A 14,597-nucleotide genomic window follows, 5' to 3' on the forward strand; every position below is an offset into this window, starting at 1 on the left:
TCTTGCGTGCCATTTTCCCATTGTTTCTCTCCCTCTCTTTTTATTACTATTCATCAGGGACTCACTTCTCAGACGTGGTAGGCTGCATCTCTCTCTCTCTCTCTCTTTCTGGTCTCTGGGCGAATGCAGGGGTTGATGATGCACAGCCTACTCTGATGGTAACAGCCTCTTGATTGATGAGGGTCCTTTCCTAGGAATAAATAGTTAGCAGCAGTAACTGGGTTCTATTGATTTTTTTGTCTAGGTGTGTTTCTCCGTGGCCCTAAGCAGCTTTACAGAAGGCACTATATGTGTGTGTGCTTGTATCTGTGTGTGAAAGCCACACCTGTCTCACTGACAGATAACAAACGCTGCAGTTTTCCCGCTCATGTTCGGATGACATCCCGCTGAGCAGGGAGAGTCGAGGATCATGGGTAACAGCCCTCCTCTAGGACGGGAGCTGAATGCCTGATTAAAGACCTCACTGCGGTAGAGGCGGACGGGCAGAGATGCGGCTCTCGCACCGCAATCATCATCATCATCATCATCCCGGGGGGGGTCCGGAGAGCAAGGGAGGGTGATAATCTATGTGGAGAGAGGGAGAGTTGAATGAAGGTGGTTAGTATCGATCAGAGCTCAGGTGATTGATCTTAAGGCTCTGATAACACCTTTGCTGCCGCCCATGATCTGCAGGGAGGGGATGCTCCATATTCCCACAGCTCTATCTATCTTTCAGCTCTTCCTTCTATCTCATCCCTCTCTCTGCCTCCTTGCTTATCTCCCTCCCATCACTCTTTCATCATCCCGTTTTTAGCGTGGAGTGCTTAGAAAACAACAGCTAAATTAAAACATTTTGTACAAATGTACATTTTTATTTCATATTTAATGATATATTAATTAAAGTGACAAGTGTTTCATCTGTCCACACTAGTCGTGAAACTGCTGAGTGATGTGATACAATTACAACCAATCCAAAGTCATATGAAGCAGGATTTTGGACCAATGAGATGTCACGGTGGGCGGGACTACTCAGTTCAACCCGCAGAAATAGAAACAAAATGTCCTGTCACAGTTATTTAAGACAAATCCCTTTATCACAAAAAAGATTTGATTTCATTTTTGCATTTTTCCTCCTCAGGTGGACCTGCACTTTCTGAAGGTACTGACGGGCATCGCCACCCAGGGTGCCGTCTCCAAAGAGACACACAAGACCTACTTCGTCACCAGCTTTAAGCTGGAGGTCAGCACTAATGGGGAGGACTGGATGATCTACCGCTACGGCAAGAATCACAAGGTACAATCACGCGGGAATGGCATGTTTGAGAATGTGTGAAAGATAAAGCAGTCAGTTGTTCAGTCTCTTCCTGTGCTGGTTATCTATCAGAAATATGTGAAGTACTGTGTGTGAGACTCGAAAAGAACTGAAAAGAATAGAGCTGTTAATTTTACTTCGTTTTACCTGTATTCTAACCGGTGTATCGTTGCAATGGTGGGCTAGCTGAAATGCTGGTGTTCCCCTCAAACTTATTAACTAGCTTACAGGCCCCCTGAAATCAAAATATAAGTTTTTTAGCTTTTAGTATGAATATGTTAGCTTTAAGGTTATGAATAAGCTGGTGTGTTCCAAAACAATGACAAATTCGCATTTAGGTGATAAGCTTTCAAAATGTACAGTCTCTCCCGCTAAAATGGATCAAGGATTTTTATGACATCCCTGCGGACTTCAGCTTCTCATCTTCTGTCCAATCAAATGCTCTCTAGAATCTAACGTATTATCAGCGCTCCGATACGCTTCCATGGTGCTGTCAAGTACAACTTGCAGTCTGTGAGGTAAATGCTATTGGCTATTTGAAAGGGGGGAGGAGCCATTTAGTATGTCCCGCCTTAGCTTCCTGTTTCAGTGGAAATTACATCAACACATCATACAAAGTTGCATGTTCCAAGGCACTTCATTGGGCCTTTAACTCTCAAGACTCCCACAAGCATTGAAATTCATGCCAGTGTTCTTTTCAGCTTCATGTTCAGGCTGATGGGGAGAAACTAGACAGGACTCCATTACCCAGAAACCGAGTGAACAGACAGATTTGAAGGCTTGAGTGAAAGGAAAATGAAGGGAGGTCAGAAAAAGATGAGAGTGTAAAACTAATCATCCCATGTGGTACATGCCTCTAATCTTAATTTCTTAACAAATCCCCTGGAAATCCTGTATGGAGTTGATTGCATGACAGGGGAACATGGGAAACTTCTGATGTTAGTGTGATGGTTTTGGAAGAAGCTGTACAAAACATCAGCTGCCACTGAGAATAACCTGCTGGATACAACCCTGGGCACCACCAACTGGCATTAGGGTCTTTAGTCCTGGACCCCCTGCTGATATAGCCTCTGGCTTTAATCTTCACGAAAATCTCTGAGCTCAGTCCTCCCTTAATGTGCTCAGTGTTTTTACAACTTTGGTTTCAGTTGGGCTAAGCACAGCGTCTCACTGTGTCGGAATGGGAGATTCACGCCTTTTATGGGAGACGTGGCAGATCAGTGTCCATTTAGAAATTGTACTATTAAATAATGTACTATTTATTCAAATGCCTGGAAGAAATATATTTTTATGTCAGCAGCTATCTAGCAAGATGCCCGTCATGCCGACTGAATGCGCTCAGGCATGGCTTTTTTAATATCGCCAAATACCAAAATATAGATTAACAGGAAATAGTGTGTCGGCGTTGAAATGAAAATGTAAATTTGCAATTCTTAAACAGTTTTGCATGTGAGTGTCATGTAAGCGGACTCAGAGTCAGACAGGTTATTATTTTTCAGTGCTGTGTGTTGATCATTAGATTTGATAGCACCACATCAGGCTCTAATCGGTCTCAAATGATGGTGGTGGGTGTGTGTGTGTGTGTGTCCCTGGTCCAGAGGACACTGACAGATTGTGTGTGTTTACGGACAAACAGGAAGAGCTGCTGAAGAGATCACTGTAGGCTGGTGGCTGATAGTCTCATTGTAAGTGTGTGTGTTGTAAGTGTGTTATCAGCAGAGCTGGGCTTAATTTCTTCTCAAACCGCTGTGGCGGTTCTTTCTGTTCACTACTAGATTACCTGCAGCACACTCATTCAGTCACTGCTAAATCAGATCTGATAAGATGATCACACACACACACACACACACACACACGAACATAGCTCCGTTCCAAAATTTTCCTGTGTGCTACGTATAAAGGCAGGTACAGTATGAGGCAGCATTGTAACATCATAAGTGACTGATTTGAAACAATCTTTTTTTATATATATCATGCTACTAAGCTAACTACTAATACACGAATGAGCTCATGCAGACCATTTTTAATTAGCTTGAACATTTTACATGTATACTTTTCAGTATTTAATGAAATATAAGTTCACTAACATTCAAAAGTTTTGGGTCAGTTTGATTTTTAAAGAAATTAATACTTTTATTCAGCATGGGCACATTAAATTGATCAGTAAAGACATCTATAAAGACAGTAAAGACTATAATGTTACAAATTACAAAATGTTTCTAATTCAAGTAAACACTGTTCTTTTGAACTTTCAATTAATCGTAATAAAAAAAAAGTCAAATCACAGTTTCCACAAAAATATTGATAATGAAGACTGATAATGATGAGAAGTGTTTCTTAAGCAGATCAGCATATTAGATTGATTTCTAAAGGATCATGTGACACTGAAGACTCGAGTAATGATGCTGAAAATTCAGCTTTGCCATTATAGAAATAATTGACTTTTTGAAATATATTTAAAAATCTTACCGACCCCAAAATTTGAATGCACTGCATTATGGGATTGCCACCTCTGTGAAGGATACATACAGTGCTGCCTTAAAATCTGGCCAAAAACCACACATCTTAGAAGACAACATATTTATGCATATTTATATATTTTGGAACAGGTATAAATATGCAGAAATATTTTAACTGGGAGGGCGGCTATGATGCCGTCAAATACTGTCTAGCTGTTTTGAAGCAGAGCTCCAAATTAATTTCTCTTTCATTGGAAACCTAGCACAGCACACAGAAACACATGCATATATAGCCAATCCCACATTTCCACACATTTCCTCCTGAGACTTATCTGATAAAGCCATCAATGTAATGACAGAACTATTTTCTCAAACATACTGTTTCAAACTGCAAGGAGGTCGAAAGGTCTCATTCCTATTTCCACTGGTGGGGAAAATGAGTATGTCCCTCATGTAAGGTCCCACACATGCTCCTAAGGTCAGCATGGCCGTTTTAAGCAGCCTGGTCATTGACCGAGATCATTATGAAGGTCTGGTAAATTCCTTGCTTATTTAACAATACCATCAAGGGGTTTACATAGGGAGAGAGAGCATATGGTATGTGTGTTAACGTGTAAAATCCTGAGGCGAAGCAGCCGAGAGCACTGTCATGGGAGATGACATCAACTCGGACTTCAAAACAGCAGACTGACAGATTCGTCCGTCTCCGTGCATTCCTCCGCTTCACATGGAGCGCGTGGATAATGGAAGACCGCTGCCAGATCCCAGGAGGAGTCCGCTGTTCTTTGGGAGTGTACCACTGAGGCTTTAACCTTTAGTGATGTCATAGACTAGAGAATAGATGCTCTTTGAGTCGAGTCGTCTGCATGAAGCACGGGCAGAATGTGTGACGGAAGGTGTTCAGTGAACTGAGGAAACCGTTTCACACATACTCAAAGAAAAATACACAGTCACCTGTCTTTAGTGGGGTCGTGTAAATGTGGTTTTCATTCACTGTGACAAATGGTGGTTTTAGAGGAAGCATTTACACCTCTGAGGGTCATAAAATATATCATCTGTTCTTCCAATTACTGTGTGTACTGATTCCAAGTTGACATAAAGCAGCAGTGTGTCATTTCTACGCTGCTAGTTACACCAAAATTTAAGCAGAATTGCAAAAATTATGCACGTTTCCAAACAAGTTTCCCAAACACTCCCACATTTGCTGATTCCCTTGACAAAAATTCAATAGGTTTTCAATAGCCATTGCAGAAAATAATCTGTAACCAACAAAAGTTTGATTCTTACACGGTTTGCTCATGTTTTGAGTTTTGAAGCTTGGCAATACACTTGCCAAAAGCGAAAGTTAGCCTATAAACGAACTTCACCATATACCTTCCAACAACTCTTTCAGTCTTCATTTAAAGTTGGAAAGTTTGAGTTAGAATGTTTTGCAAGTGTTTGATTGTAAACACAACTTTTGTAGTCCCGTTTAGCCACTTGTTGACAACCACATTTTCAAGACACGTAAAAGCTTACAAAATCAGGAGTGGGTTATTACTAATGTATTTATTTTAATAGAATAAAATATAAAAATATCTGAAGCTTTTGTTAACCACAGACCTTATTTCTGGCATTCAACCAAAAACCCATAAAAATAAAAATAAAAAAAACATTGATTATGAGAGGATGGAACCATAAGTGCAAGAATGCTTATTTCCTGATTTTAGGACTAGATCAAGATCAGATCAAATGAAAAGGGGTTCTTTACTTACAGTTGTTTGTGTACATGAAGCCGGGATAGGAGAAAGTGTTGTAACAGAAATTTCCAGTGTTTTTTTTTTCTGAAACACAGTAGGAAGGTAAAGCGAGGAGGGAGGGTTTCCACATTCCAATCTCTCCAACTAAATCTCACATGCAGACTGGGAATTAAGAGGAAAGCCGGAACCAAATCAACATTCTACACTTTTTTCCCTCTGAACAGTAGCCTGAAAAGCCAGACCCACATCAAGATGTTGGGTCTGGGAACACATCATTGGCAGGGCTCAATCCGAGGGGCGGGATAAACGGTTGTCTTTCAAATTCCCTCTGCACACAATAGGATAGCGCTACAACCATCCAGAGCGTTTTCCCACCAGCGGAGCTAGTAGATTAAACTTTTGCCGTATCTTTTTTAAGAATGACTTAAGTGCCATTCTTTGTTCTTTTCTCAAAGAAAAGCTTAACTCCAAGTCCTCCAGAGTCACGGCCAAAGCCGATTCGAAAGACCGCTGTTCGCCAGCAGCAGCAACCATCTTCTTTGTTTTCAAGTAGCAGGGAATTCACGCGGAACCGTCACAACTCTGCCATCATTATGTTAAGCCCACCCACCGACTCTATACACGATGTGATTGGCCTGACTAGAGTTTGGTTTTTCCAGCTCGAAAGTCAACGGAGAGTTGCTAGACGACCCTGGCTGCAAAATAAAATTTGCTGCCGCTAGGGTGCGTCTAGATTTCTAGGCTATCTGAACAGGATTTACTCTGTACATTGTAATCCACAAGATGAGCTTCCACACAAAATTAGGTTTTTGGAGGGATTTTAATGTTTTATATTTGCATGTTAAATCACACAAGTTTTTGATTCATGCTTAGTATTCGTCAAAGATATCACCAGTATTTAAAATTCATAACCTATCACAAGCCTTTCTAGACAATAAACAGCTCCACTCATATGTCATATGGCAATCAGTGAATGGCACCAACACAGCAAATTTGGCCTCAGGTATCTGAGCCCCTCATCAGTCAAAACCATCTATAACAACAGAGCATATACAGCCAAGGGCCGTCAGGGACCCGGAGCCAGCACACAGGCACACATACCTCATCTAAAGCTCTTTTGAACTTTCTAATTCTTGTATAATTATTGTACATGCCGTTTTTTTCTCATATTAATCTAGAGATTACATGGAATATTTGTACTTATATAAAATAATTTGTCACAGGACTTTTTCTGTGGGTTTCTCTCTGTGTTTCTCCTCCTCTGAGGCTGAACCTGCACTGGCCTGCAGCCAACTGGAGCCCGGCTGCTCTGTCAACATCTTCATCTCGGCCGTGAAGGTGTGGGAGAGAGCAGGAGAAGGGCAGAGAGAGAGAGAGAGAGTAATGACTCGAGCAGATATGTGAACGTTGACCACATTTCCCAGCGGCCGCATCAGTCTGAGGGAAACAGAAAAGTGTGGCAGCGAGCCAATGCAAAGCAGCGAGAGATGGAGAGAACGAAAGACAAAAAGACAGACAGGGGGAAAGATGGACAGGGCGGGGAACACGGCACCTCTTTCAGCTCCCGAGACCCCAGTGCGGTCGTGTGGCTTTCTGTAACTCAGCCTGAGCAGTCGGGCATTGTGGGAGAGCGTGTCCACTTTTATGCGACCATAAATTCTCTCTGTCGCTATTATATTAACAGTGACAACATCTCACAGGAGATGTGTGTGTGTCCTCAGACTCCAACCTCACAGAGGGTTCACTTTGGGAGGTTTTTATTATTTCAGTAGGCTGCCCTTGTGCCAGACATTTGAATAATTCAAACAATTTTTTTAGGAACTACTCACTATAGGAACCTGCCCTGTTGGCCCCCACTTAGGACCCCATTTCACCTCATGAATATTCCCGCACAATATACACGTTTTCCTGCGCTGATGAATTTCTAAGGAGTTCTTTCAATATAACTACTCCTGGACTGTCAGACGTAATTTTTCAATAATTCATATAAGAGTTAATCTACATCCGCCCTCATTGATCGGTCTGTGTGTGTGTGTGTGTGTGTGTCTAGACAGACCAGCAGCACTACGGCCATATACGCTGTCAACAGATTCCTGTTTTTCCACAGATATATGGCACAATCCTTTGTGTAAACAGGAAAAACACATATAAGATCATGTGTTTTTGCATGACTTGCATTTAAAACATTTTTAATGTCTTTATGACTTTTTTGTCATTGTTTTGTGTCAGACTTGGTGTTCGTCAAGAACAATGAATCATGGCCACCAGTCGCATGTGAGCTGTAAAAGTGTGAAATATTAGTATATATATTTATTTAGATGCTTATTTTAGAAGTGTTGTATGATCATATTAGAAGTCTTCATGACGTACAGTATTACAATTACCATTCCTCATAGTCTCAGCCTGATTTATTTAGTTATAAGTTTTGCTCCTAAAGTTTGGCTAAATATCTGTGTAACTCACAGGACTGTGCAAAATGAGCAAGTTTAATTGCGTGATATACTAATAGAGCAGGGCAGACCAGTTTTTACTGTGAATGATTGAATATAAACACCGCCGGTTATATCTTAAGTGAATATAATCAGACAGGGCAAAATAAACAGATATGTGCGAAAATGTAGTAAAATGAGATAATATAAAGGCATGTAATTTCCAGAATATATTTCTTGAAAATCTCTGAATTTGTATGAATAGTTCTTACATCAGAACAAAATCTGCCGTGTCCTGCTGACATCAGTACTCAGGCATATAACATTTAGGAGGAAACACTTAACTCGTGTCAGTCATTTTTCACATGTGGGCACAGAGTCAGAACATAAGAGATACTGAGCGAGGGAGAGAACGAAATGAGTGCTCACTTTCACACAAAACGAAACCATGGAGGAATCACCCCAACCCTCTTGTAGATATTAGAGCTCAGTATGCTTTGCTGGTTGTTCTTCTGTGATCAGTTTCAGATCCATCTCTACGCTTCAAACCATGAGCGTAACACATTCTCTTTAGTTTATTCTTTACTAAAGCTGTGCTTGATCATACATGGGATATGGAGTTTTCCTTTTATTAAAAAAAAACTGGCTTTTCCAAAGGAACGATTTTCTGAAACAATCAGTAAAGTACCATTGCAAAGTAACTGTTGATTTTATATTTTATGTACTATATTGACTATATTTTTAAATAAAAATGTCATGGCCCCCAGAATATTTTGTTGTAGGAATATCTGAACATGCAATTTGTCAACAGAAAGGCAAGACCCTCTGCTTTTAAGCAAAAAAAATCTGTTTTATTATAGCTTAATGCATTCTTAATGCATTCTCGTTTTGTAAAACAAAAAAGCAACATTTTGTGGTTTTTTTCAAAGAGTACGTCTGGATGGGATTCAGAACGATGATCAAAACACAGATGGAGTAGATCGAGTCCATCAACACCCCCAAAGATTCACAGTCCTATAGCTCGTCCTGGGTCGACATTACATTCAGTAACATTAGGCAGTTTTGATTTATATACTGTTTAATGTTGATGATCGCGTTATTTCAAAATATGCATATGTTTACTGTATATATGATATCACTTGTTTCTGCTTCTTTTTCACCTGTGTTTTGATCAGGAGATTCAGTACTTACTTTCAGAAGATGTGTAATAGCGCCCCCTACCGTATAATGGTGAAAACGCGGAAAGCCAGAAAATTCTGTCAATGGTGGGGAAGCGTTGTCTCATATATTGACGGAAAATTCCGTCAATGGCGGGGAAAGAGTTAAATATTAAAAGCGCATTCAGTAGTTGTTTAGCTAGCGTTTAAGTACTGATACCACAATGGTGTTAGATGCGGAAATGGTGATTTCACCAAGTGCAACACGTTCCTGGATCAACATCTTTGTTAGGTGCTTCTACATCTGTGTTATTCACATATCATTTCCCTCTGATTTTAAGGATGAGTTATGGGTATAGGGTTAGGGGAAGGGATAGGGTTAGGATTACATTTTCGGACAGGAATGTTTTACCAGGATCAACAAAATATGTTGATCTAGGAACATGTCTTGTACTTGGTCATGAATCATGGTGACCTGTTAGATGCTAGGTCTATCGACATTGATCCGTTTGATTGTCTCAGCTTGAGTTTTATACAGATACTAGTGAGTTTTAGAGAGCGTCTACACAAAAATTCATTCCCTTACCTGTCCAACAACAACAAAAATCAACTTGGCCATCACTACTTAAAGGATTTTCTCTGTCATCAAAACTACTCCAACTCGCTTATCAACAGAGGCGGCAGTCGATGAGAGTGAGGATTTTCTATGACGTTTAGTTCTACACTTCTCAGATCCTTATGGTCTATGTTTTTAACATTGTTTATATAAAAATTTGGCTAGTTTGATAATGCTTTCATCTGCCAATAAGAGTACTCACAGCTTTGTTTAACAAATTTTACTATGTGTAAATACCCTCTGCATAATAGTATAGCAGAAAAATGTGGAAAAAAGTCTGCTTGTATCTAGCACCAAATATAGGCTACTCAGAACCGCACTCACATACAAAACATCATCACCTGAGACAGAAAACACATACCTGCTACTCCCCACAGACTGCATGCTGGGAAACACTAGCAGCCCTGCCGGAGGGAACGTGATATAAGTAACATACGCAAATGTATGATTCATGAAAGTAATTTAGCATAAACCTTCCGATGACGGCAGTGTCCATTTGTTATGTCTCTGGCTAGAGGCATGCCTGCACACACAGAGAGTGCATCAATCAAAGATTACGCTGCATAGTGAGAGAGAAACAACGGAAAAACGACAGTGTGAGGGCAAAAAATAGAGGGAACGGGTGCGAGGGTGGGCTTGTATCAGTAGACGGCCCATGACAGCAGGGTTGACAGCAGTTCTCCTGTTTCAGTGTGTGGGAGTCTGTCATTACCAGCACCTGTGTGTCTGTCAACACAACACCAGTCAGAGGCCCTTGTAGCTTAGGGATGCAAAGAAAACATTAGCAGGTGAGCGTGTGTGTGGGAAAAAGCGAAGGGAACAACAAACGTATAGTTTCATATCGCTAATATATGTTTGGCTAGAAGCAGTATTGGACTCCACCTCCACTATAGATCGACTGCTGTTGTCAGAATCCGAGACTTTGTCATTTCTGTCATTCCTCTCGCTTCCCCTTTTCCTCTGTCTTAGAGGACCAGTGGGAAATCACCGTTCTTTAGCTTCATCTCAGCCTGCTCCCTAACGTCCTCTCAGTAATTGGACTGCTCAATCCTGTTATGCCTTTTAGTTTCTTCTGTGCTTTTTGATCATTTTGGCATCTTCATGGTTAATACTCTCTTCTTAGTGCTTGGAATTTTATCCATAATGGCCAGTGTTCCTTCTGTCCCAAATCCCATGTGATATACATCTGGTCATCTGTAGTCTCACAGCTCTTAGTTTTAAACAGGTTGGATAATCAGAAGCCTGGAAAGGGAGCCGTCCAGTCAAAGGACAACAGTAAACTAACATTTTTAAACAAGACTATGTTTTTTTTTTTTTTGCCTATCATAAGTCTGGTTAGAAAAGTAATAGCAAAACCACATGATGCTTGATGTAACTATAGTGTGGGGGGTATATATATAAATATAAGTATAAATATTATATATATATTTATATTAATAAATAATTTAATAGTATATAAATAATACTAAGAAAATACATCTGCAATGAGTACGGCTCCGGAATAGTTCATATTTCAAGTCAAGTCAAGCCAAGTCAAGTTTATTTATATAGCGCTTTTCACAATACAGATTGTATCAAAGCAGCTTCACAGTATTAAATTAAAATAATACATCAATGCTTGTTTCTAGTGGAAAATGTCCACGTTTGGTAATGCTGATCAATAGTATTGTTGATTGATTAATTAAATTAAATATCCCAAATATCCCCAACTGAGCAAGCCAAAGGCAACAGTGGCAAGGAACCGAAAAACTCCATCAGGTGACCTAATGGAGAAAAAAAAAACTTGGGAGAACCCAGGCTCAGTCGGGGGCCAGTTCTCCTCTGGCGTTTATGAACTAGAGGTCGGATTTAACTGTAAGATTAAAAGTATTATATGAATGCCTGGCTGAAGAGATGCGTCTTTAATCTAGTTTTAAACTGGGAGAGCAAGTCTGAGCAACGAACAGTATCAGGAAGACTATTCCAGAGTTTTGGAGCTAAATGTGAAAATGCTCTCCCTCTTTTGGTGGACCTAGATATCCTAGGTATGACCAAAAACCTCGAATTTAGTGATCTTAAAGAGCGCGATGGATTATAGGGCGATAGAAGATCCGTTAAATAGACTGGAGCTAAACCGTTTAGGGCTTTATAAGTCAGTGGCAATACCTTGTAATTAATACGAACTTTATAGGTAACCAATGTAGTGATGATAAAATTGGTGTTATATGATCATATTTTCTTGATCTAGTAAGAACTCTAGCGGCGGCATTTTGGACTAACTGTAGCTTGTTTATTGAGGATGCAGGACAACCATTACAGTAATCTAGTCTCGAGGTCATGAATGCATGAACTAATTTTTCTGCATCAGAAACTGATAGCATGTTACGTACTGTAGCTTAGCAATGTTTCTAAGGTGGAAAAAGGCTGTTCTTGTAACATATAAAATATGATTTTCAAAAGACAGGTTGCAGTCTAGTATAACACCTAGGTCTTTTACTGTAGAGGATAAAGTAACAGGACATCCTACTATGTTAAAGTTGTAGTGTGAGAGGTTTTGTGGGCGGTTTTTTAAACCGATGATTAGTACCTCTGTCTTGTCTGGATTTAATAAAAGAAAATTGTGCGTCATCCAATCTTTTATATCTTTAACACACTCTGTCAAATTGGATAATTTAGCGTTTTCATCTGGCCGTGATGAAATATAGATTTGAGTGTCATCAGCATAACAATAGAAACTAATTCCATGTTTCCTTATAATATTTCCAAGTGGCATCATATATATTGAGAATAACAGAGGGCCTAACACAGATTCCTGCGGCACTCCATAGTTTACTGGAGTTATGATCGATTTTTCTCCATTTAAATAGACAAAATGGTAGCGGTCAGATAAGTATGATCTGAACCAACTTAATGCTTGTCCTTGAACACCAGTATAATTTTGTAGTCGATCTAAGAGTATTGTGTGATCTATAGTATCGAACGCAGCACTAAGATCAAGTAAAACTAGTATTGAGATACAGCCTTGGTCAGATGCTAAAAGTAAGTCATTTGTAATTTTAACGAGCGCAGTTTCAGTGCTATGGTGCGGCCTGAATCCAGACTCCAGACAGGCTTCTTGATCTAGCTGCGTTTGTTTTTTTGTTTTTTTCAGAAGTGCTGGGTGTGTGTTAGGTTATGTCAGTGAATCGTGAGAAATAGGACTCTCCCACACACTAAAGAGGTGATATATTACACACTGCTTGCCCTCAGTCGTCACACACACATACACACACACACACACACACACACACCACTCGGCTCTCACATACTGTGCTGTGTTGAAAAACTTCAGAGGCAGTGAAGGGAAAAGGTCACACACTCCATCATGAGGTCATTAAACAAAAGCAGATTTCTGCGATGCATGTCTGCGTCTTCCTACTGACAACAGCTTTACACACTCACGTTTTCTTCTAAAGCATCTCTTTCTCTCTCTCTTTCTCTCCTCACACACACTTTTTCCCAAGGTTTAACTCGTCATCTATCTATCTATCTATCTATCTATCTATCTATCTATCTATCTATCTATCTATCTCCTGAGTTATTGTATTATATTTCAATATTGTGATTGAATCTTTCGCATTGTTCATATTTTATTATTTCATTTACCAAAAGATGGCAGGTATATTTGTAGCAATCTGCGAGTTATGAAATATGTGAAAAACTGAACAATTGCCCCAGGTCTCCACTGCTTTTAACTAAACATATGCCCAAAGATTAATGACCACAGGTCCTCAGTTCATAGTTTCCTACTTTTATTTTATGATATATTGAGGCGATTTCCCAAAGGTCGGAAGGTTTTTTTCTTCTCATTTTTCTAACCCGCCTTTAATCTCCTCCTTCACTCTCAACACAAGCCAGCCTAGGACGGACCTGACCCAGGCCAGCTGGCCCGGATGTCATTGGATCCTGAGATGGGTCAGGTCCTTAGGGTCCAGGCTTTGTTTTTTGTGTGTGCAGTGGAGCAGGACTCGCCCTCTTCTGGTCCTTCTACTCTTTCCTACTTCCTCTCTCTGGAGACAAAGATCCTGACAGAGGCTCACGTCTCTGAGGAAGAAAGAGAGATGGAGATTTGCTTCTTCACCATCCCAAGATGCAGTGACTGAAGCATATGGCATATTTCTATGATACCCTGTGAACTGCCTGCTGAAATACTAACCATCTGACATACTGATGTAAACAATGACAACGCCCAAAAACATGTGGTAGCGCCTGGTTTTATTCAAGCATTCAAACATTCAAGCCCATAGATTGACAACTGATTTTTCAAACACTCTCCACACTTTCTCACCCATGTCTGTGGACTTTAACTCATTCTGGAGGAAACAGCATTTCATGTTTGAATTTACGATGCTAACATTGGCGTCTATGTGTGTAGTCATTGGTGTGTGTATTTTGACAGCGATTAAGGTCACAAACTCACTTGACCCCAGTAAATATCTCTTACTGTGTGAGAGTTTGTGCTTGTTTGTTAGGTTAGTTTGTTTTGAATGAGTGGCCTCAGCCAAACCACCTCCTGAATAGTTGTAAATATCTCTCTCTCTCTCTCTCTCTCTCTCTCTCTCTCTCTCTCTCTCTCTCTCTCTCTCTCTCTCTCTCTCTCTCTCTCCTCTCTCTCTCTCTCTCTCCTTAGGTTTTCCATGCAAATGCAGACCCCTCAGAGGTGGTCCTGAACCGGATCCCTCAGCCAGTCTTAGCTCGGTTTGTCCGCATCCGACCTCAGGCATGGAAGAATGGAATCGCTTTACGCTTCGAACTTTACGGCTGTCAAATCACGGGTCAGTAAAACTCACACCACACAACTTTTTTCCAAGTCTATACACAATCTAAAATGTTTCACCAGCCCTTAAGGGAACTGATTTGTGGTTGTTAACTTTTAGAATTGACTAAA

At 40.3% G+C, this 14,597-nt stretch overlaps 1 protein-coding gene across 2 annotated transcripts in view; it reads left to right on the top strand.

The window, feature by feature from the left end:
- nrp2b (neuropilin 2b) overlaps window positions 1–14,597 on the top strand; it is a 75,640-nt gene that overhangs the window by 35,835 nt on the left and 25,208 nt on the right. For both annotated transcript variants that reach the window (XM_084122662.1, XM_084122663.1), the window contains exons 7-8: window positions 1,118–1,273; window positions 14,340–14,484. In XM_084122662.1, coding sequence (XP_083978788.1) covers window positions 1,118–1,273; window positions 14,340–14,484 — 301 coding nt within the window. The remainder of the gene's footprint in view (window positions 1–1,117; window positions 1,274–14,339; window positions 14,485–14,597) is intronic.

The sequence above is a fragment of the Abramis brama genome (genome assembly GCF_963993115.1).
Source record: "Abramis brama genome assembly, chromosome: 8".
In the NCBI taxonomy this organism is placed as follows: Eukaryota; Metazoa; Chordata; class Actinopteri; order Cypriniformes; family Leuciscidae; genus Abramis; species Abramis brama.